General features: G+C 39.9%; 1 protein-coding gene across 5 annotated transcripts in view; it reads right to left on the bottom strand.

Annotated features, from left to right (window-relative positions):
- The window catches only part of RSPRY1 (ring finger and SPRY domain containing 1), a 51711-nt gene that overhangs the window by 20247 nt on the left and 6065 nt on the right, over positions 1 to 25399 (bottom strand). For 4 of the 5 annotated variants that reach the window (XM_016928470.2, XM_009430832.4, XM_009430831.4 and 1 more), the window contains exons 2-8: positions 14872 to 15376; positions 11769 to 11821; positions 10702 to 10814; positions 6788 to 6914; positions 5940 to 5998; positions 3707 to 3773; positions 2845 to 2976 (exon numbers count right to left, since the gene is read on the bottom strand). In XM_016928470.2, coding sequence (XP_016783959.1) covers positions 2845 to 2976; positions 3707 to 3773; positions 5940 to 5998; positions 6788 to 6914; positions 10702 to 10814; positions 11769 to 11821; positions 14872 to 15221 — 901 coding nt within the window. In that variant the 5' untranslated portion in view covers positions 15222 to 15376. 5 annotated transcript variants of the gene reach the window in all.

Genomic DNA, 25399 nt, shown 5'->3' with positions numbered 1-25399 from the left:
CCAATGACATTCTTCACAGAAATAGTAAAAAATAATCCTAAAATTTATACAGAACTACAAAAGACCCAGAATAGCAAAAAACCTGACCCTCAGCAAAAAAACGAAACTGGAGGAATCACATTACTTGACTTCAAATTATACTATGGAGTCATAGGAACCAAAACTGCATGGTACTGGCATAAAAACAGACACATGGACCAATGGAACATAAGAGAGAATCCAGAAATCCATACATCTACAGTGAACTCATTTTCAACAAAGGTGCCAAGAACATACATTGGGGGAAAGGACAGTGTCTTCAATAAATGGTGCTGGAAAAACTACATATCCATAAGCAAAAGAATAAAACTAGACCCCTATCTCTCGTTGTCTACAAAAATCAAATAAAAATGGATTAAAGATTTAAATCTAAGACCTCAAACTATGAAGCTACTAAAATAAAACACTGGGGAAACTCTCCAGGACACTGATCTGGGCAAAGATTTCTTGAATACCCCAAAAGCACAGGCACCAAAGCAAAAATGGACAAATGGGATCATATTAAGCTAAAAAGTTTCTTACAGCAAAGGAAATGATCAACGAAGTAAAGAGACATCCCACAGAATGGGAGAAACTATTTGCAAACTATCCATTCGACAAAGGATTAATAACCAGAATATATAAGGAGGTCATATAACTCAATAGGAAAACATTCAATAATCTGATTAAAAAGTGGGCAAAACATCCGAATAGACATTTCTCAAAAGAAGACATACAAATGGCAAACAGATATATGAAAAGGTACTCAACATTATTGATCATCAGAGAAATCCAAATCAAAACTACAATGAGCTATCATCTCACCCCAGTAAAAATGGCATTTATCTAAAAAACAGGCAACAATGAATGCTGGTGAGGATGTGGAGAAAAGGTAACCCTTGTACACTGGTAGTAGGAACGCAAATTAGTATGGCCACTATGGAGAACAGTATGGAGGTTCCTCAAAACACTAAAAACAGAACTACCATATGATCCGGCAATTCTGCTGCTAGGTATACACCAAAAAGAAAGGAAATTAGTATATCAAAGAAATATCTGCAATCTCATGTTTATTGCAGCACTATTCACAATAGCCAAGATTTGGAATCAACCTAAGTGTCCATCGAGAGACAAATGAATAAAGAAAATGTGGCACATATACAAAATGGAGTACTGTTCAGCCACAAAAAAGAATGAGATCCTGTCATTTACAATAACATGGATGGAACTGTAGGATATGATGTTAAGTGAAATAAGTCAGGCACAGAAAGACAAACTTCGTGTGTTCTCACTAATTTTTGTGGGAGCTAAAAACAACTGAACTCATGAAGATAGAAAATAGAAGGATGGTTACCAGAGGCTGGGAAGGGTAGTGGGGGTGGGGGAGAAATGGGGTTGGTTAATGGGAATATAGCTAGATAGAATGAAGAACACCTAGTATTTGACAGCATAACAGGGTGACTACAGTCAACAATAATTTATAGTATATTTAAAAATAACTAAAAGAAAAGTGCAAAACAAAGAAATTTTAAAACACCAAAAGAGTATAATTGGAATGTTTGTAACACAAATAAATGATAAATGCTTGAGGGGACAGATATCCCATTTACTCTGATGTGGTAATTACTCATTGTATGACTGTATCAAAATATCTCATGTGCTCCAAAAATATGTATTACTATTTATCCATTAAAATAATCCCCCGGAAGGTAAAACACACTGATTTTTCATACATTAAAAATAAACAAACAAATAAGTTAGTGCTACCCTAGTCAAGGAGTAGAGATGCTCGTAAATGGCAGAATAGGTGAGGAGACATAGCCAGAGGTTTCCTGCTGCACTGCCATTTGAAGATCAATCAAACAAATGCTAGGAAAGGCAGCACTGCTAGATTTATGCTTCCATTCCCTAGAATATCATTTTGTATGAACAAAATCCAAATTGCACTCTTTCAGAATTATTCTTTAACTGGCACTTCACAGGCTGTGCATGAAGCTCCTCCCCACAATATTGGGGTAACAGTGGGGGTGGATTTACATGTCCAGTTATGCTTTAGCATAGTATTAACCATGGATGGGGGAGTGAGGGTACAGAAGTATACAGGTTGATCACTCTTAATCTGAAAATCCAAAATGCTCCAAAATCCAATACTTTTTGAGTGCAGACATGAGGCTCAAAGGAAAAGCTCAATGGAGGATTTCAGATTTTTTGATTAGGGATGCTTAACCTGGTATCTGCAAATACTCCAAAATCTGAAAAAATGTGAAATCTGAAATACTTTCAGTCCCAAGCATTTCAGATAAATTCTACCTAAAAGAGAAACTCAACCTATAGTAGTTTTTGTCCCAGCAGCTCTTGGAGGAGGAAAAGAGAAAAATCAGGAACAATTCTCATGATGTAGGTAAGACATGACTTGGGTTTTGAAGAGCAAAGTTGGGAAAGGGAGAGAAGTAAAGAGGGAATTCCAAGTGAGGGGAATAGGTCCAGAGGTAGGAATCATCAGGACCTGTTTGTAGGACAGTGGGATGATTTGTGTTGGAAAGAGCTGGTTAGACAGTGCCATATAATTAAGGGCTTTGATGCAGCAGGAAACTGGGTGCCAGTAAAGGTTTTTGAACAGGAAAATGCTGAAATTAGAAGCATACCATGTAATTCTTGTCTAAAGGGTCTCTAGGATACTTTTCTGCTAGAATACATCCAACCTGCCAGTAGAGGTCCTTATGAGGACTCATACTTACCATTGCAAAAGGAAGACCAGTGAGCCTATGAAAGAAATGAGTCTGGAAATGGAAACGGACATTTTAATAAAGGACAACTCCCACTTACAGAGATTGTCTAAGCTCCACTGGGCACAGAAACCAACTTGACGTTTCAGATAATCAGGATCATTAGCCCAGGACTCCAATGTGACAAGCCGGTCACTAATACTGGATTCAGAAATAGTCAATTTATTTTCACCTGTTTGGAAAGACATAATCCTTGAATTAACAATGAAAGGGTAGAATGATTTGCTCAGCAAATTAGTATTGCTAAGGAGGGGGAAGAGGCAATTAAAGAATTGGAGACTAGATTAGACTTCAATTAAAATTTCTAGGGAAAACATAGCCAAAGAGCTTTGACTATTTTCTTTTCCTTTTTTTTAGTCACAGGGTCTCACTCTGTTGCCTAGGCTGGAGTGCAGTGGCACAACTATGGATCACTGTAACCTTGAACTACTGGGCTCAAGTGATCCCCCTGCCTCAGCATCCCAAGTAGCTAGGAACATAGGTGCATGCCACCATGCCTGGCTGATTTTTAAAAATTTTTTGTAGAGATTGAGTCTTGCTATGCTGCCCACCCTGGTCTCAAATTCCTGGCCTGAAGCAATGCTCTGGCCTTAGCCTCCCAAAGTGCTGGGATTATGGGCAAGAGCCACCACACTTTTTTCTAGAAACTAGCAATCACATCACTAAATTTTTGGCTATAAAAAGTGAGTAATCATGGTTACCAAGTTTTGATTCTTAGGTGAGAAAATCCTTGCCTTTGTCCCTGTTATACTTCATTGGCTTTAACATGTCTATCCAGATGAAAACAGAATGTATGCCCATCTGATGGGGTTCAAAGTGTAGGCTCATCCAGTAACTAAGAAAAATAAAATTTTTAACAACCAATACAGAAGATCATTAGTGCAAGAAGTCACTATACCTACTTGTCTGTGCAAACTTTTCCAGTGCGATAAGTGCAAAAAGCATGACTGTGGGGTGGGACTGTAACTTCTGAAAAACAACAAAAGATAAAAAAAAAAAAAATCATTCCCCTGCAGAGGTGGCAAGTTATCAGTTTCATTTCCTTGCCCAATATGTGCTAGATGTTTTTTCGAGTGGTCAGAAAAGTTTCATTCATTCAAGTTCTCAATTATCCATTTGGCTAATAATGTTAGCAATGAACTGGACAGGCTCTCTTAATCTTGTATATTTTTCTTAAAGTCACTAGGTTAATTTATAGATTTGGAAATTTCAAAAGTATCCTGTTAAATACACTATGTTATTTTACTTAATAAAACTTATATTAGGGCTTTGTTAAATAAAATATTCATTCTCACATTCATTTATGCAAGCCAAACAGAAACCTAGAATTATAAACTAAAAATGATCTTTTACTTAGAATCCTAAAAAGAACCACTTATCACTAACAAGTTGCAAAATTATAAATAATTATATTAACAATTAATGGCTCAGTTTTTAAGCTGTTCCCTGAAAGGAATTCTACAAATGCTGATTGGTAGACAGGAGAAAGCAACAAGTGAACTCTTTTAGTTACATTTAAGTTCATGTCACATGAGTTCCCCTTTAAGGAAAGGTCTATCTGTTGAACATGACACCTTCTCATAGCCGTGCTTTCCCTACTGCTACATTGGGAGCCACCAGAGGAGTTCCAGAACATCAGATGATTCCCACTGACTTCCCTGGTACCCCCTAAGTTCTGGAAACCTCACATAACCACCATCCCTGCTGCTGGAAAGCCTATTCAGCATTCCATTTCTTCTCATATCCATCTAAATCCCTCTGCCTGGCTTTTCAGGCCCTAAACCCTTTCTAGCTGGCTACTCAGTCTGTGTCCTATCTCTGAACACTGTCTTCTCTCATCAGACAATTCTCTGTCTCTGGACTTCTGCCTGTGATGTTCCCTTAGCTAAGAAACCAATTTTTTCCCTCCTCTGGGCACAATAAAATCTTCATCTATAGCATGACCCAGCTGAGGGTCCACCTTCATCAGGAAGTCTGACTTTCATGACACCCCGGCTCTCATTACCCATACCACCCACCTTCTCATTTAGTCTTTTTTTTTTTTTTTGAGATGGAGTCTCGCTCTGTTGCCCAGGCTGGAGGGCAGTGGTGAGATCTCAGCTAACTGTAATCTCTGCCTTCTGGGTTCAAGTGAATTCCTGCCTCAGCCTCCTGAGTAGCTGGGACTACACACACATGCCACCATGCCCAGCCAGCTAATTTTTGTATTTTTAGTAGGGACCAGGTTTCGCCATGTTGGCCAGGCTGGTCTTGAACTCCTGACCTCAGGTGACCAGCCCACCTCAGCCTCCCAAAATGCCGGGCTTATAGGCATGAGCCACCGTGCCCGGCCCTCATTTAGTCTTGATGAAGTACTTTCTCCCATGATCACATCCTGTGATAAAATGGAGGCTAATTACCTTGTCTGAGTAGTTTTGTTTCCTCAACTAACCAATAAACCTCTTGAAATCATAGGACTGCCATGTTGTATCCCCACAGTGCTCATTGAGAGTAAGGTAAGTGTTTTAAGCACGTATCAGTGGGTATTGACAAATAAGGGTTTTCAGACCAGAGTTCGGAAAAGGGCCAATGCTCACTAGGCCTACAGAAATAACTTTTAAAAATACAGACCATTCAAGACCACAGGCCAGAACTATGAGAGATCTGAGGGCACAGCCTCAGCAAACCAGAAGCTTCACAGACAATATATTAAATACTCCAGTGACAACAGTTTTAAGAAGAGTAGCAGTGAGGGGGAGGGCAGGGAGGAGTAGAGATTTATATATACTGGGAATCTGACTTGATGGCCTCCTGGCTTGGAACGCCATGTAATTGTTTCTACTGTGGAGGTCCCTATTACCATTTGGCAAACTCAAGGAACATGCAAAAGAGCCAATCATAGCAGCTATCTTATGACTAAATTTAAAACCAGACCAACTCAGCTGTTTTTGCTGGTTGGGATAAATTCCAATCCCACTCTCTTTTTTAAACATAGGAGGGAATAAATAAGCACTCGGGAAACACCTGCAAATAAAATTTACAATTGATTCCATTCTCTGTGCCAGTGGCTATGCCAGCAATTTGAGAAAATGCACAGTTCTAGATGATGCCCACTTCTAGATGACTAAGAATAAATAGTTTTGATGTCTCACTTACCAGACACTGTAGCAAATATTCCAGTATTCCTGGGCTAAGTAAACCTATACTTGCAGGACCTAGACAAATACAACAAACACTTGATATAATTAAAATGCCAGATTATTTTAAATCACCGGTAACAATCAAATTGTTTTGGTAGAACTCTTTCATGCACATTATCTTATTAAAGCCTCCTGCTCTGAGGTAGAAAATAGTACTAGCCCCATTTCACAGTTAAGCAAGTGAGCCCACAGAGTTAAGCAACTAACTCCAGGGCACTTGGCAAGCACATGGGAGAGTACAAACCAGTAGCCACATGTTCTGATTTCTAATCCATTGTTTCTTCCACAATACGTGATGTAAGTAGCTGAGCTATGCCCCTGTACTTTGCTGTTAACTTTCTTAAAATAGGTAACATTCATAAACAAATTAAATACCTGCTTCTCAGGAACTGCTCCAACCAGAAGTTCCTTTTCCTCTCCCTCTACCTTGTATGTCTTCATAATCGAGCTAAACTTTATAAAGTATGTATATATGCAAATTATATATTGTATACACACATACATATCTTTGTTATGCTGAATTTAGCTTTTCTCCCTTTTTTCTTTTCCTCGCTCCTTATTCTTAAAGCAAATAAGCACAACTTTTTTCATTTAAAATTTCCCCTGAAAATCCACAAAGCTAAATTAAATTGCATTCACCTCTGTAGCCTTTCAGTAATTTTCTTTCAGTTAGTCTATGTCTCTCAATATCATTTTTAAGAGATTTCTTTCTGGTATAGCAGTTTGATCAAAGACATACAGTACAAATTTCCCTTTAATGTCAAACAACTTAAGATCTTCCACTGTGGAGTGTCCCAAAGTTACCTGCTAGTTTCTCGGCCAAGCAGCCTAGGACTGCAGATGTGTTCCTGTGTTTGGCAGGATGGCTTGAGTCCTGGCAAGCTACTTCTCCATTTAAATTGAGAATTTCAGTCAATTTCTGGAGTGCATCCTAAAACAAAAAAGTACAAGTGGGTTTGACCCATATGCTACACAGGTTGTTTTCCCAGGCTCATTTTTTTTTGAGACAAAAGCTATAACCAGCACTTTGGGAGGCCGAGGTGGGCGGACCACAAGGTCAAGAGTTCGACACCAGCCTGGCCAACATGGTGAAACCCCATCTCTACTAAGAATACAAAAATTAGCCAGGTGTGGTGGTGCGCGCCTGTAATCCCAGCTACTCAGGAGGCTTAGGCAGGAGAATCACTTGAACCTGGGAGGTGGAGGTTGCAGTGAGCCGAGGTCGTGCCACTGCACTCCAGCCTGGACGACAGAGCAAGGCTCCGTCTCAGGGGGGTGGGGGGAGCTATAACCAGGTGTTAAATAAACTCAGAATGACCATATAAAAATTATGCAATGTACCCTAATGATATCATTGATGGGAAATATCTGATCAACCTGAAAGTCTCCTTACATGACTTACTAGATTCCATTTCATTCAGAATGCTTAAGTTGTATCAAATATATGCTACATATTCTTGAATCACTAAACAGATTAAACCCACTCAGATGCCATTATGAAAACATTAAAGGCTGGTGATGTTGAAGTAAAAAGTTACTTTAAAAAAAGTTTTACTAAGCAAAAACAAATCCCAGCAGAGTTTTCTTCTTTTCTTTTTGCTCTTGCTCTGTTTCCCAGGCTGCTGTGCAGTGAAGTGATCATGGCTCACTGTAGCCTTTACCTCCTGGGCTCAAGTGATCCTCCCACTTCAGCCTCCCTCGTAGCTGGGACTACAGGCACATGTCACAATGCCCAGATAATTTTAATTTTCTGTAGAGATGGGAATCTCATTATGTTGCCCAGGCTGGTCTTGAACTCCTGGCCTTAAGTGATCCTCCTGCTTCAGCCCCCAAAGTTTTGGGATTATAGGCATGAACCACTGCACCCTGCCCCAACAGAGTTGAAGGCAAATTGAAACAGGCAGCTCTTATAAGCCTAGGCAAAGGTCAATTCATTGGTGACTACGCTAAAGACTTTCCCCTTCCGTCCACAATGTTTTTCTGCACTGGGCTTAAACAGATGAATGAAAATGCCAGAATTGAGGCTGGGCACAGTGGCTCATGCCTGTAATCCCAGCACTTTGGGAGGCCAAGGTGGGAGGATGCTTGAGCCCAGGAGTTTGAGACCAGTCTGGGCAACATAGCAAGACTCCATCTTAAAAATGAAAGATGCCAGAATCTAAAAAAAGAAAAAAAGAAAAAAAAAAAGGACTCTGTAAAACACATGGGAAAGCAATGAAAGTTCGATGCTTTTGTTCTATGTAAAGGATAACCAATGTTACACTAATCATTAATACATTTGAGTAAGATTCAAAAGTGCTTTCAGTTTTAACTTTTTTTTGTTGTTGTTGTTGAGATGGAGTCTCACTCTGTCGCCCAGGCTGAAGTGCAGTGGTGCAATCTCAGCTCACTGCAGCCTCCACCTTCCGAGTTCAAGTGATTCTCCTGCCTCAGCCTCCTAAGTAGCTGGGATTACAGGTGCATGCCATCGTGCTGGCTAATTTTTGTATTTTTAGTAGAGATGAGGTTTCACCATGTTGGCCAGGCTGGTCTTGAACTCCTGACCTCAAGTGATCTGTCTGCCTTGGCCTCCCAAAGTGTTGGGATTACAGGCATGAGCCACCGTGCCTGGCTTTTTTTTTTTTTTTTTTTTTTTTAACAGAGACAAGGTCTCACTATGTTGTTCAGGCTGGTATCAAACTCCTGAGCTTAACTGATCCTCCTGCCTTGGTCTCCCAAAGTGCAGGGATCACAGGCATGAGCCAGTACATTCAGCCCAGTTTTTCCTCTTAATAAAAAACATTCTTAAAACTTTTGTTATGAAGAAATTGCTTAGAGAAAGATAAGAAAATCAGCGCAGCAACTCAACATTCTCTTCTAGCTTCTGAATAAAGATCGCCACCTGAGATACAAATACTTCTTTTTTTAACCAGGCTGGAGTGCAATAACGCCATCTTGTCTCACTGCAATCTCGACCTCCTGATTGCAAGTGATCCTCCCACCTCAGCCTCCTGAGCAGCTGGGACTATAGGCATGCACCACGTTACCCTGTTAACTTTTGGATTTTTTTGTAGAAACAGGGTTTCACCATGTTGCCAGGCTGGTCTTGAACTCCTGGACTCAAACAATCTGCCTGCTTTCGCCTCCCAAAGTGTTGAGATTACAAGTGTGAGCCACTGCACCCAACCTAAATGCTTCTTTTTTTTTTTTGAGACAGAGTTTCGCTTTGTCGCCCAGGCTGGAGTGCAGTAGCACGATCTCAGCTCACTGCAACCTCTGCCTCCCAGGTTCAAACAATTCTCGTGCCTCAGCCTCCTGAGTACTGGGATTACAGGTGCCTGCCACCACTCCCGGCTGATTTTTAGTAGAGACGGGGTATTTTAGTAGAGACGGGGTTTCACCATGCTGTTCAGGCTGGTCTCGAACTCCTGACCTCAGGTGATCCACCCACCTCAGCCTCCCAAAGTGCTAGGATTACAGGCGTGAACCACCGCGCCCAGCCTTAAATGCTTCTATTTTTAACATTAAAAAAATTTTAACCTAGGCTGGGCACAGTGGCTTACGCGTATAATCCCAACACTTTGAGAAGCCAAGGTGGGAGGATCCCTTGAGCCCAGGAGTTCAAAATCAGCCTGGGCAACATAGTGAGACCCTTTATCTACAAAAAATAAAAAAAATTTAGCTAGGTGTGGTGGTGCATGCCTGTAGTCCAGCAACATGGGAAGCTGAGGCAAGAGGATCACTTGAACCTGAGAGGTTGAGGATACAGTGAGCCATGACTGTGCCACTGCACTCCAGCCTAGGCGGGGCCGGGGAAGGAAGGGAGGCAAGAAGGAAAGGGAAGGAAGGAAGGAAGGACGGGAGGGAGGGAGGAAGGGAGGGAGGGAGGGAGGGAGGGAAAGAAAGAAAGAAGAAAAAAAAGCAACTAAATAAAGCCTTGATAGAGAATGTGGCGGGGCACGGTGGCTAATGCCTACAATGCCAGCACTTCGGGAGGCTGAGGTGGGCTGACTGCTTGAGCCCAGGAGTTTCAAGACCAGCCTGGGCAACATGATGAAACCCCATCTCTAAAAAAAAATACAAAATTAGCCAGACATGGGGTCATGCACCTATGGTCCCAGCTACATGGGAGGCTGAGGTGGGAGGATCACCTGAGCCTAGGGAGGTTGCAGCTGCAGTGAGCTGTGATTGCTCTACTGCACTCCAGCCTGGGTGACAAAGTGAGACCCTGTTTCAAAATAAATAAATAAAAAGACAGAGGGCTGGGCGCAGTGGCTCATGCCTGTAGTCCCAGCACTTTGGGAGGAGGCCGAGGCAGGTGGATCACCTGAGGTCAGGAGTTCAAGACCAGCCTGGCCAACATGGTGAAATCCCGTTTCTACTAAAAATCCAAAAATCAGCCAGGTGTGGTGGCGGGTGCCTGTAATCCCAGCTACTTGGGAGGCTGAGGCAGGAGAATCACTTGGACCCGGGAGGCGGAGGTTGCAGTGAGCCAAGATCACATCATTGCACTCCAGCCTGGGCAACAGAGTGAGACTCTTGTCTCAAAGAGGAAAAGAAAAAAAAAGAGGACATAATTCTTCATAATACAAAATAAATTTACATAACAAAATCAATACTGAATAAAACAGACCCCAAATGTATAAAGATGAAACACAATACATCAAATGTTCTTTGTGGTCATTTATCTTGTGCTTAAGCACAAATGATAGTTTCATAAAAGATAAGTATTAACTTACTTTAGTGGGCAATGGACATTCATCTAGTAACAATGTTATAACAGCTGGTCCCAGTGGATCTTCCAGTGGAATAACTCTAATTAAAGACTGGACAACATCCAACCATCCTTCATCTAAGAGCAAATCAAGAAAATTATATGATGGAGTCACTATTTTTAAAATGTGAAAATATGTCACACGAGATCAATTCACATTAAAAGAAAGACTTTTGGTCTATAGATTTTTAGCAGCTAATATTTGGCATGGACATAATCATCAATTGCTAGTCATCGTGGTGGAGTAAAAACATCTTAAGTTACAGGAGTCTGGTGATTTGTGGGTACCTTTATTTGGAAAAAGGTTAAGCTATGGTCTTGTGCTCTCACATTAAAATAGTTTTAAGCATCTTATTTACTACATAGGAGTTAACTGAGAAAATGAAGTATACTCAGCAGTTGGCTTTGTTTTCAGAATGATACTTAGGAAACTAAGGAACAAAAAATATCTTTGGCCAGGGGCTGTGGCTCACACCTGTAATCCCAGCACTTTGGGAGGCTGAGGCAGGAGGATCCCTTGAGCCCAGGAGTACAAGACCAGGCTGGGCCAACATGGTGAAATTCTGTCTCTACAAACAACAGAAAAATTGCTGGGTATTGTGGCATGCGCCTGTGGTGCTAGCTACTTGAGAAGCTGAGGTGGGGTGATCACCTGGGCCAGGGTAGGTTGAGGCTGTAGTTGAGCTGTGATCGTGCCACTGCACTCCAGCCTGGGCAACAGAGTGAGACTCTGTCTCAAAAAAAAAAAAAAAAAATTATATATAAATAATCTCCTCTCCATTCCAGAACAGTATGGTGAAAGATCCATCAATGCCAAAAAAAAAAAAAAAAAAAAAAAAAGGTATAATATGCATTGCCTATTATACCTATTCAGGGAAATTTCCATACAGTAAGGGCTTTTTTCATTGTTATGTATGATGTATTTTTGGAGTCTTTTATCTCAAAACAAAACAAAACAAAAAACAAAAGGTGGCTACTTTTCTTCATTATTATATATTCATTATAAAGTAATAAAAACAAAACTAAAAATACCTGTTTCTGCCATTTCGTGTAATGTTATCATTGAATAGGGAGGTTCCTGATCACTGGAAAAAAAAATTCAAGGCATTAAACCTGAGGAAATAATAAATGACAATTCCAAATAAGAATTCAAACTGGAGGTGTGGAGGTAAAAAGGGACAGAAGAAATGAACACAAATGTAAGGAAAGAGATAGAAGAGACAACCCGAGCTATGACCTGTAAGGATGAATGTATACCATATGTGCTCATTTCCAGTCACTGTCCACAATGACCCACAGACAAAATGGGCAGGTGGATACAGACAAAGACTACTATGTGTCCTGGGGTAAAAGCACAGGAGTAAAACTGGAGATCACAGCCTACTCTCAGCTTTACACTCAGAGGCCCAGTGCCAACCGAGACAAGCCAGGAAGGTCAACATCACCTTCATACTTACCTCAGAGAAATGCCAGGAAGAGAGATGACAATCCCGGTTGAGGACTTATGGAAGCAAGGGCCTATATACGCATCTTCATTTTGAAGTTTTCTTCTGGAAATACCACTACATGCTTAGACTTCATAAAATGGTATTACAAGAAACAAAACCAAACTTAAGGAACTACTTAACATTCTAGACATTGCTCCAAAGTGGCATTATACACCTTAATTCAGTGGTGTGATCCCAGAAATCTTTAAAAAGTCCTTCAGGGGAACTTCAATAATGAGATGTTTTCCATTAAACAATTCTAACTGCTTAAGAACTCACCACTTATTTGTTTACATATTGTGGGTCTCTGTTTTAGTGTGGAAAAAAAAAAAAGCCCCAAAAACTATCATCTTAAGTCATTTAATTCAGAGAATAACCTTGTGATATGGGAATTAGTATGGTCATTTCAGGTACTCATTAGGTGCTGCCTGTTTAAACAATATAATTGACTGATGCAAGTATTTCTGAAGAATGATCTGGCAATAATAAAATTAAGTATGCATATACCCAACAGTTGTAGATAAATTTTTACACAGGTCCAAAAATCGATGCATATTTGCGCTGTTCACTGCAGTGCTGTTTGTAAGAACAAAAATTTGGCAGTAACCTAAGTGACCATCACCAGATGAAAATGTAACAAAATATAATACTTTCAGGCATACAAGGGAATACTCTGTAATAGTCAGAAGCAGTTGTAGATTTATATACAGTAACACAGATTTTGATGTTGAGAGAAGTTAAAAACAAAGAGGTTTGTATAACTATGTCACTCTCTTTTAAAATATTGCAAGGGGCCAAGCATGGGGGCTCACATCTGCAATCCCAGCACTTAAGGAGGCTGAAGCTGGACAATCGCTTGAGTCCAGGTATTTGAGACCAGCCTGGGCAACATGGCAAGACCTGGCTCTACAAAAACTTTTTAAAAAATTAGCCAGGTGCAGTAACACACGCCTGTAGTCCAAGCTACTTAGGAGGCTGAGGTGGGAGGATGGTTTGAGTCCAGGAGGCTGAGGCTGCAGTGAGTCATGATCACGCCACTGTACGCCAGCCTGGGTGACAGAGTGAGACCCTGTCTCTTTAAAAACGAAACAAAACAAAAAAACTCTCTCTCTCAAAGTCTATTCTGCACCCATTTTTCCAATGAGCTTAAATTAACATTGTTTGTGGTTTACTTCCTTATTTGGGAAGGATAACTTTTATTACAATTTGGTACAAGGGATTTAAAAAAATTTTTTTAATTAATTAATTTTTGAGACAGGGTGTTGCTCTATTGCCCAGGCTGGAGTGCAGTGGTGTGATCATAGCTCACTGCAGCTGGAAACTCCTGGACTCTAGCAGTACTCCGGTCTTAGAATCCTGAGTAGCTGGGATCACAGGCAAGTGCCACTGTACCTGGATAATTTTTAAATTTTTTTTGCAGAGATGGGATCTCCCTATGTTGCCTAGGCTGGTCTTGAACTCCTGGCCTCCAGCTATCTTTCTACCTCAGCCTCTCAAAAGTGTTGGAATTACAGGTATGAGCCATTGTGTCTGGCCAAAAAATTATTCTTCTCGAAGACTAACAAATGCTCCAGTATTTTATGGAAAAGTTTAATACAGCTCTAAAAATTCATTTGTATTCACAGGTACACTCTGTTTTATGCTTAATTTTTGAGGAACTAAACGAAACTCGGTTTCTATAAATGTGATTATCAAATGTTTATATACTTAAATTTACTAGCAGGGCCTGAAGCAAAAAGAACACATAAGTAACTTTTTAAAAAATACTACCATCTACTGAGCAACTGTTAAGTACAAAGCTCCACACTGAATGCCTTATGTACATTATCTCATGATAATCCTTGTGGGAACAGTATTATCCCCCCATTTACAGTTGAGGAATCTGAGGCTTCAAGAAGTAACTTACCCAATGTCACGCAGTTAGTAAGGCACTGGGCCAGAACTTGAGCTAGGCCCATCATGGTTCTAAGCTTTGTGCTCTTAACTACTGAAATATACAACCTTAAGTTAAATGTTTTTTTCTTCTTGGATGCCCTTTAATTTCACTGTTATTCAATCTATGATTTTGTATTTAGAGGTAGACAAAGCAGAGGAAAAGACAAAACAGGTACAGGTGTGCCTTGCAGTATCAACTGACAAGCTTCCTAAATGGATTAAAGATAGTCAAATAAGGGACAAAGGATCAAACAAAGGATAATGAAAACTCTCCTTGACCTTAGTCCTTATGTTGCCAAGAGAAGTTGCCTGTAGCCATGTTCTTGGTAAAACAACTTACCTTGAATCTGAGGTCAGTGGAATAGACAGGCATGTACCATTAACAGTGAGCCTTCATGAAACCATTTCCTATTGTAGCTAGCAACATAAACTCACTCCATATTTACTCTATTCTCTAATAAAGATCATAGCTTTATCGTGTTTTCTGCTACAGAAACATTTAGACATTTCCAGATAAAGTAGATGACAGCAAGCAAAAACATCAAATCTTATCATTTACTCTGCCATCAGCGGAGCATTAAAATATTCTCCTTTGCCCTGTGAGCACAAGGCTTGGCGAGTATGTCCTAAAGGAACTGAAGGAGTCCTAAAGTCATGGTTCCTGGCAGAACACTTTTCATTCCACTGGAGGTGACCGTGAGTCAGATACTTACTTATCTACAAGAGTCCGTATTACTGCCAGTGTGTCCAACACTAGCCCATCCACATTTTGTTTCTTTCTCCTTGGCTCATGCGGTCCTCGGCCCCTCCTTGGTGGCCGAACAGGGTCCCGTGGTTGGCTCCTTGTGTCAGCAGTGGGTACTGCACTGTTCTCGGCCTGTTGCTGTTGGGTGTCAACACTGTCATCTGTTCCACTGTCATCTCGGCAGATACAGGAATTACCCATGGTAGTAGCAGCACCTCCAGTCCCTAGGAAGTGGGCTATGTGCTCTTCGAGAGTCAACAACAGACCCTGGCCAAGGCTTCTGCTCGCTAAGAACACGGCCCAACCAAAGACGATCATTTAGGTAGTTTTCAGTTTTCCAAGTACTGTTTTCATAACCTGGAGTTGAGGAATTTGCATCCTATTTGTTTTTAACAACTGAATGCCAAAGAAAGTTGCAGAGCTTATTCCCAACATTATCAACTACAGGGGATTCTGGACATCCAATGGCAGTTCTAAAAGAAAATGAGAAAAAGGAAAATGAATAAAAGATTCTTGACCACTTAATTACTCAAATTTTCCTAGTCTGATTTTATAGATATTAGGATTCTAATGAAGAATTATCTTTGGTTATTTTTATAGGTTTCCAATACAAAGAGATAGCTTTGGATAACAGAATTAGCAATCAATCAATAATTTCTTTTTATCATTCTGTTACAAAGTTGATTGCCAAACCATATTCTTATAGACCAGAGGAGTTATCATTGATTTTTTTTAAACCACATGTATAGTTTTTCCTATCTATATAGAAATATATTAGAAGGATGTGTGCATTTTTTTTTCAAGGGCTCCTTTTATCATAAAAAAAATGAGTTGTCTTTCTGTGTAAGAGGTAGGTGTTAAAAAGAGAAAAATCTTTAAAAAAATGAATTATCTCCTTTCTTTAAACCCATAGGATAATTTAACAAGTTTTAAATAAGATAATTACAGACGTTTGTTGTTAAAAAAAAAGTTATGATACAAATATGATAGCACCATTTGATATCAAGGAGAATAAAAGGATAGAGTTCCCCATTGGAAGCTCACTCAAGAACTGACAGAATTCATACAAGTTGTTGCAAAGTGTTTCTGTTATGTAAGCAAGGCTTTGTTTTGGGAAAGGAAAACTGGTATCACAAAAGTTGTATTTTCACAATGATCAGTTTGTTGCACATGTCTATTACAAAGTTCAGAATAAGATGCACCAATTTATCTTTGCCTGAAAATACTGACTAAGCACCTTGTGCCAGGTACCACGCTGGACTAGGAGAATAAGATGAGTAAGGAATAGTTCCTGCCCTCCAGGAATTCATGGATGGCCATTCTCATCCCACAAAGTATATTTATCATTAAAAACCTAATAAAAGAACCAGCTCTTCAAGAAGCTGGTAAAATCTGGTTAGATTCTGGAAGGAAGTAAAGATTTAGAAATAGGAGACTTACGTGGGCTGGTAGCAAAAAGTAAAAAAACAAACAAACAAACAAACAAAACAGGCTGACAGCTGGAGAACAGGCCACATAAGGAATAGACTATGCTAGTGTGTAGTCTCTACACAACATCTGGCTAGTTACAATTAATTCCTCATACCTTGAGCACTGACCAGGAATAATATACACAAAATTTATAATTCAGTGGAATTAGAAGAGAAATATTACTCCTATTATTTTATTTGTTTATTTATTTACTTATTTTTGAGGAGTCTCCCTCTATCACCCAGGCTGGAGTGCAGTGGTATGATCTTAGCTCACTGCAACCTCCACCTCCTGGGTTCAAGCAATTCTCCTACCTCAGCCTCTCGAGTAACTGGGACTACAGGTGCTGCCACCACACCCAGCCAGTTTTTATATTTTTAGTAGATACGGGGTTTCACCATGTTGGCCACAAACTCCTGACCTCAGGCTATCTGCCCACCTCGGCCTCCCAAAGTGCTGGGATTACAGCTGTGAGCCACTGTGCCCAGCCTATTTCCATTATTTTGGACAGATTCATGGCAAATTCTTTTTATTTTCCCAGTTTGATTACTGCTACAGAGAAAACATAGAAGAAAAAGAGAAAAATGGAGACAGAAAGTCTTCAGATATATATATATATATATATATATAATCATATGTAATAAAATATATATAAAGAGGGAGGAGGCAAAGGGAAGGGAGAGAAAAGAATGGAATGGGATGGAACAAGACAGGAGAAAGAAAAGGATAAAGGAAATGAGAGGCAACAGACGTTTTCACTATTAAGACAGCAATGGCTGGGCCAAGTGATACCACAGATGTTCTTGGTTCCCCCAAACCACTCGGGCTGTCTTCAAAATTTGGAGGTTGTACTGAAAAGGATGTGACTGAAGTATATAGGTAGGAGTATGATGCAAGGACCAGCTGGAAATAGCTTTTTAAAAGAACACATTCTAAACCAGCAGAGTCGAAGTAACAACATTGCCATTACCGTGGGGATCAGAGTATGATTCGCTTTAGAGGGTAGATAACTAAGAGATTTCAATGCTTAAGAGAATAGAGGAAACAGAAATCAGAAATAGGAATAATTCTTTAAAGGGTCCCTGAAATGAATTTCTACAGATCTTATAAATTATGTTGGTTTCTGAGAAAGATGAAAAAGCAACATTTAAGAAGCTATGCTCTGGGTCCTCTCACAGAAATTTCACTGATAAGGCGCTGTTAGAATATTTCAGGTGAAAAGAGGTAAACAATTCAAGGTTTTTGGACAGGTCTGGCTCTGGGCCAGTAGGTCAGATGATTGTGCCACTGGAATATTTACTTGAAATTGTATTTTATTAAAAAAAAATCTTTATCTAGAAACCTTAAAATACACACATTCATTTCTAAAACCTAAATGCTGCACAGGCCTATGGAATGTGAAAGTTCCTCTTCTGCTCTACCTAGCCCATGCCTTTCCCAGAGATAACTAACCTCTTAAAAGCTTCATATGTTTGCCTCCATATCTATTATTATATACTTTCAAACCGGTTTTTTCTTTCTTTTTTTTTTTTTTTGAGATGGAGTCTCACTCTGTCACCCAGGCTGGAGTGCAATGGTGCGATCTTGGCTCACTGCAACCTCTGCCTCCCACGTTCAAGTGATTCTCCTGCCTCAGCCTCCTGAGTAGCTGGGATTACAGGCGCACGCCACCATGCCTGGCTAATTTTGTATTTTTAGTAGAGACAGATCTTCACCATGTTGGTCAGGCTGGTCTCAAACTCCTGACTTCGTGATCCGCCCGCCTCGGCCTACCAAAGTGCTGGGATTACAGGCATCAACCACCGCGCCCAGCCGCTTTTTCTTTAAATCTAACTAGAATGAAGCCATAAATACTGTTCTATGATTTGCTCTTTTTAATACCACAACCTTCTATATCAGTATATATGTAACTACCTCATGCATTTAAAGGCTGTACAGAAATTCATACTCTGTATTATCATAATTTCTTGACCACTATGCTATAAAAACTTGTGGCTAACCCAACTAACACTTTGGGGATGTCAGAAGGGAGTAGTCCAGGATTAGAGACATGGGACCTCTTCTGGGGAAATGTGTCATCCCCTGGGGAAGTGCTAACTCCAAACTCCTTCCTCACAGTGGTAAGGGTCCTAGGACTATGATCTGTGGTGTCAACATTGCCACAGCAGAGGGGAACTCCACTGGCTGCTCTAATACCCCACAGCCTTTCCATACAATCTGTATGAAGGTGGGATGGGAAACAAGATGCAAACAGTAGATTCAATCCAAATTGGGGAAAACATACCTGAGGAAGGGAGACTAATCACGTACTAAAAATAACTGGCAATGATTTGAGAATGTCAAGTTCCAGAAAACAAAGCCTTGAAGGGGAGAGAACAGGGATCTTGTTGCTCAGTAATTTCAGGGGGAAAAAAAGCAAAAAGAATAGGGGATCCTATAAAGTTACAATTTAATGCCAACACATAAAAGTATTTAGGAATAATTAAGAAGAAAACATCTTGGGGGTGCCTGTGAGGAAAGAAGTTAAAAAGAGGTTTGTTGGATCTTAAATTCTTAAACTTTATCATTTTTTCCTAAGGTTTTTATACACTGAATACAGAATAATCTATGCAGATTTCCATTTAGTACAATTTTTTTTTTTGACACGGAGTCTTGCTCTGTCGCCCAGGCTGGAGTGCAGTGGCGTGATCTCAGCTCACTGCAAGCTCCGCCTCCCAGGTTCATGCCATTCTCCTGCCTCAGCCTCCCGAGTAGCTGGGACTACAGGCACCCACCACCACGCCCAGCTAATTTTTGTATTTTTAGTAGAGACAGAGTTTCACTGTGTTAGTCAGGATGGTCTCGATCTCCTGACCTCGTGATCCGCCTGCCTCGGCCTCCCAAAATGCTGGGATTACAGGTGTAAGCCACCGTGCCCGGCCCATTGAGTACAATTTTAAGGTGATTGGATGATATCCAATACATGCAGATTTTTTTTTTAAATCTAACTAAATCTGATAGGATGGGCATGGTGGCTCATGCCTGTAATCCCAGCACTTTGGGAGGCTGAGTTGGGAGGATTGCTTGAGCCCAGGAGGCTGAGACCAGCTTGGGTAATGTAGCAAGACTCCATTTCTACAGAAAAAATTACGAAATTAGCTGGGCATGGTAGTGCACACCTGTGGTCCCAGATACTCAGGAGGTTGAGGTGGGAAGATCACTTGAGCCTGGGAAGTCGAGGCTGCAGTGAGCCCTAATGGTGTCATTGCATTCCAGCCTATGTGACAGAGCTAGACCCTGTCTTTGGGAAAACAAAAACAAAAACAAAAACAAAAAACAAAAACTGACTAAATATGAAGGTAAGAAGACAAAAATTAAGTTTTTTTCCAAATTGAACTAAAGTGCGTTTTGAGTCAGTTTCTTCCAAAAGAGCAATTTTCCTTAAATGACCCAGAAAATGTCAACTATAAAATTTGTCAGAGAAGAAAATGAGGCTTTTAAAAAAACTGTAAATACTTTAAAGCCAGACTTTTTTTTTTAAATAAAAAGGACCATCTGTGAAAACCAAGTGTAAAGAAGAGGTTAATCAGGTGGAAGAAGCTGGAAGGCATTTTATAAAGGCAAGCCTATGAAACGTACAAGGAAAAATCAAGAGCTGTTACCTCTAAATACTTTCTGAGATGACTACACAGAGTACTCTCGAGGGCTACAGCCACAGACAGGGCACATAAATGAACAAAGTAGATGATCTTTCAGATTTATTTGGCACTGAAAACCTATAGGTTTTAAACTGGAAATGGCTGTCATTCATGGTATTTTTTTTTTTTTTTACAGAGAAGTGATGGACTGCAGGCAAAAGACTGGGTGAAAACTAATCAATTACACTTTAGACAATTTTTTGTTTCATCCATTCAAAAATAGCTTTACGTGGCCCACTTTCCAAGGACCACTGCTTTAAGACAATAAAACTGAGCTTACAGATTTTACACACAATACCAGAAGCCACCATAGCACAGTACACACTCTGTTGTCAGACTAGGTGAATGTCCCAGCCCTGCAATATTTACTGATACGCATCCTAATTAACCTGACTCTTGACACATGTTAAAAAACAGACATAGTAACAGTTCTTATCTCACAGTACCACTGTGGGGATTAAATGAAATAATGCATGTAATACACATGGCACAGTGCCTAACATTTAAACTGGATCAAAAAAATGCAAGATGTTACAAAATGAGCATATATCTAATCAGAAATAACTAAATTACCTGGGGGAGAGGGATTCTAGAGTAAAAGTTGAGTTAAAAGCACTAAGAAAACTAAAGAATTTATCTTTTACAGAACTACCCCGTACTGAAGTAATTTTTACTTATCTATAACCTATATTTACCTATATTTTCAGACAGAGAATCTTGGGAGGGATTGTAGCTTGATCATCCCATAGGTGGCATTAGAATCACTTAGAGCACTTATTAAAATGCAAATCCCTGGTCCCACTACGAATAGCCAGAATCAGAATTTCTGGGATGCCGGCCCAAGCTTGTGTTTTCTTAAAAGCTCCCCAAGTGACTCTGATGGCAGCCACATTTGGAAATCACTGTGTATAGAACCTACCACAGAACCTGGCACAGCAGGAAGGACACACCGACTGAACTAGGGGGCAAACTGAAATACTAAAGGGCATTTCTTCTTGGGTCAAAAATGTTAATTTCCTTGTCCAGTAAAATGAACTGAGACTATCTTTGAATGCAGTCTTTTGGAGAGGTCAGCCTAAAAAGCCATTAGAATGGTTATATCCATAAGTGACATGTACAGTACATATCAACACAAAGGAAAAAATGGCTCCATATATTTCCCATGAGGTCCATCTTACGAAGCATCAAAATGAACCTAAATGATACGCTGCTTAAGGATATCATCAAGGGTTAAGAGACTGAACGGAATAGAAAATGAGTAAGATGAGATTATATAAAGGCAACACATCTGTAATACCTATATATATATATATATTTTTTTTTTTTTTTGAGATGAAGTCTCACTCTGTCACCAGGCTGGAGTCCAGTGGTGAGATCTCGGCTCACTGCAACCTCTATCTCCTGGGTTCAAGTGATTCGCCTACCTCAGCCTCCCGAGTAGCCAGGACTACAGGCGCGTGCCACCACGCTCAGCTAATTTTTTGTATTTTTAGTAAAGACGGGGTTTCAATATGTTGGCCAGGCTGGTCTTGAACTCCTGACCTCATGATCCACCCGCTTCAGCCTCCCAAAGTGCTGGGATTACAGGCGTGAGCCACCGTGCCTGGCCAATACCTATATTCTTTACCTTAACTTCAAAGACAACATTAGCTGGTGAAGTCAACTTTGAGACAAAAAAAAAAAAGCTAGTCACACAATTTAAATACACATCTGTGGCAAACATCAACTGATTTAATAATTTTTATCACTGGATGCCAGTGCTTAGTAGAAGGACTCTTCTTACCACCTAAATGGCAATACTTTTAATATCATTATACTTTTTTATTTTTATTTTTTCAGACGGAGTTCCACTCTCATTGCCCAGACTGGAGTGTAATGGTGTGATCTTGGCTCACTGCAACCTCCATCTCCCCGGTTCAGGCGATTCTCCTGCCTCGGCCACCCGAATAGCTGGGATTACAGGTGCCTGCCACCACGCCTGGCTAATTTTTGTACATTTAGTAGAGATGGGGTTTCACCATGTTCACCAGGCTGGTCTTGAACTCCTGATCTCAGGTGATCTGCCCACCTCGGCCTCCCAAAGTGCTGGGATTACAGGCGTGAGCCACCGTGCCCAGCCTAATATACTCTTGATAACAATTTTGCTGCAAGAGCATAATTATGATTGAATATTTCCTTTGTAAATCTATTTCTCTGAAGTGTGGTATTATTAATTTTGATTCTTGCCTTTTTAAAAAAGAAACTAAAGACTATTCTCTCCATTTCTATATTATTTATTAGATTTTTACATTTTACATGTTTTTTCATTTTTCTTGGGGGTAAATGAAGCACCTAACGCTTTATATTTTTTTAAAGCTGCTCTGAGACAAAAAAAAAAAAAATCATCAAACTTAGGGTCTTGGTAAGCTTGGTGTTAAAGCAGTAAGGTTCTGGTACTCACTGTCTTTATAAAACACAGACCTCTACCATCATAAACAGCTCACCATGGAGACATCTGGCCAACTAGTCTAACCCTCTCTGACAAATGGTCCAGGAATCAATGATTCATCTCTTCAAATATTTGCTTGCATTCAGCCATAGTACAGATCAGTGAGAAAGAACACTTTCTTTTCTTTGAAAATAGGACTGCAGAATTACACTGCCTAGGAAGGAAAAGCTGATTACAAGAGTGACCATAAAGAAGAAAAACCAGACTTTGGGCACTAAATTACTATTGTTATAATCTTCACCTTATCATTCCAAAATAGTGTTAGAGGATGTGACTTTTTTTCCAACCCTCCCCCACAAAGGCTAAGTCAAATAGCATGAATGGCAAAATGTGTAACATCCTGAAAATTTTAATGATGTTCTCTCATTAGAAAATGTTTTCGGATTTTTCCCTAAGTGTGTTAAAGAGATAGCTTCTATCATCACATTTACTCCCCACTCCCAATATTTTATTATGAAATTTTCCAAACATACAGAAAATTGAATTAGAGTTCACTGTAAACTGTGAACTATATACCCACCACCTAGATTCTACTACTAACATTTTACTAAACTTGCTTTATCCCCACCACCTAGATTCTACTACTAACATTTTACTAAACTTGCTTTATCACTATCCATCTCTTATCCATCATTAATCCATACAGTTTTTTTTACATATTTCAAAGTAAACTATAGGCATCAGTATACTTTCTCTTAAATAATTCAGCATGCATATCACTAATTAGACTTCAATAAACTTCAAGTTTTTAGGAGTCGAATTTACATACACTGAAATGTGCAAATCTTTTTTTTTTTTAAACGGAATCTCATTCTGTTGCCCAGGATGGAGTGCACTGGTGTGATCCCAGTTTACCACAAACTCTGTCTCCTGGGTTCAAGTAATTCTCCTGCCTCAGCCTCCTGAGTAGCTGGGATTATTGGCACATGCCACCACACCCAGCTAATGTTTGTGTTTTCAGTAGAGATGGGGTTTCACCATGTGGGCTAGGCTGGTCTCAAACTCCTGACCTCAAATGATCTGTCCACCTCGGCCTCCCAAAGTGCTGGGATTACAGGCGTGAGCCACCGCACCCGGCTGAAATGTGCAAATCTTAAGCACAGTAATGTGCTGAGTTTTATCAAATGCATATACCTGTGACTCAAACCCTATCAAGATAGAGAACATTATCTAGAAAATTTGCTTTAAAAAATACAAAAATTAGCCAGGCACAGTGGCGTGTGCCTGTAATTCCAGCTACTTGGGAGGCTGAGGTGGGAAGATCACTTGAATCCAGAAGGTGGAGGTTGCAGTGAGCCGAGATCATCCCACTACCCTCAAGCCTGGGTGACAGAGCAAGACTCTGTCTCCAAAGGAAAAAAAAAAAAAAAAAGCCTGCAGAACACCCCAAAGACCACAATCTTCTTACTGAAGATTGTGTTTAAATAGGGAAAATCTCAAGTCAACAATAGTGATTTGGTAATGCATGAAGATTACACTTGCCAGCTGAAACAGAAACTACCTAAAGATGTTTCAACAAGAGTGTTTCTGTCTTTAGACTCTAAAGCCTCTGGTATTTCATTGGGGAAGGTAAGAAGGGGGTAGATTGTGAAATATTTGGTTGGAATTTTACTTTTCCCACAAAAAGAAGGGTTGTCTTGATGAGGCGTTTTTACTTGCCTCCCAGATGTCCAAAGCTATCTAACCGTAGGTTTAAGTCACACAGAGTACCATTAACCCCTGAATTGTAACTGTCAAGAAGTCTGGGGAAAGCACTGGATGATTCTGACATTTCCCTTATGCACTGAGGATCTTTAAGAAAGCACACCTTTGAAAGTAGGTTTTTTTTTCTGGTTGAAAGACTATCTGAGCAGGGCATGGTGGCTCACACCTGTAATCCCAACACTCTGGGAGGCCAAGGCAGGCAGACAGCTTGAGCCCAAGAATTTGAGACCAGCCTGGGCAACATGGCGAAACCCTGTTTCTACAAAAAATACACAAATTAGCCAGAGTGGCGGCTTGGACCCTATAGTCCAGCTACTGGGAAGGGCAGTGGGAGTGAGGGGTGGGAGGATCGCCTGAGCTGGGGAGGTCGAGGCTGCAGTAAACCATGATCGCACCATTGCACTTCAGCCTAGGAGACAGAGTGAGACCTTAAAAAAAAAAAAAAAAAAAAAAAAAAAAAAAGGAGTCTCTGGAAAAACCTTCCTCTAAAAAGTTGAGAGCTTTTTTAACCTAGTAGCAGTGCATCTGTGGTCAGAAAGAATTACAGAATATAGTCCTGACCTAAAACAGTACAAAGGAGAAAAGACAAATCCTTTCAGCATTCAAAGAATTTATTAAAAAATAAAATTTAGGCCTAGGATAGAGTAAGGAATTTCCGGAAGCAAATAATAGTAAAAAAGGGGAAGTAAATAATCCCTGCCTGAAATCTTAAGGATTGAAAAATTTGCCTTGGACTCCCAAAAAATACTAAGGAAGAATTGAGGTAAATGCTTATGACGGTTGCAGTACAGGGAAGAAAAACAAATGTAATATTCCATAGTACTTGTGGTTTTCCCCCCAGGGGGCCAAATAATAGGAGATCATGTGTTATTCAAATATACACAAATCTGAAGGAAAAGGATTTTTCTATTACAGAAAACTCTTTGCTCTTAAGAAAAGCAAATAAAATATATAAGCAGCATGAATATCAACATTTTCCTTAATGATGTCTACTTTAAATGATGTCTAAAACACTCATACTGCATACTCATTTGGATACTTATTAGACCCTAATATGTATTCAATAAATATCTTAGGTGAATTTATTCTAAAATCTGTAACATAAAGTCTCTCCAAAATATTTACCATTTTGAAAAACTGAGACAACACCATTCAAT

The sequence above is a fragment of the Pan troglodytes genome, chromosome 18 (genome assembly GCF_028858775.2).
Source record: "Pan troglodytes isolate AG18354 chromosome 18, NHGRI_mPanTro3-v2.0_pri, whole genome shotgun sequence".
NCBI lineage: Eukaryota > Metazoa > Chordata > Mammalia > Primates > Hominidae > Pan > Pan troglodytes.
Note: the sequence above shows the minus strand (reverse complement) of the source record. Positions and strands in the feature narration are given on the sequence as shown.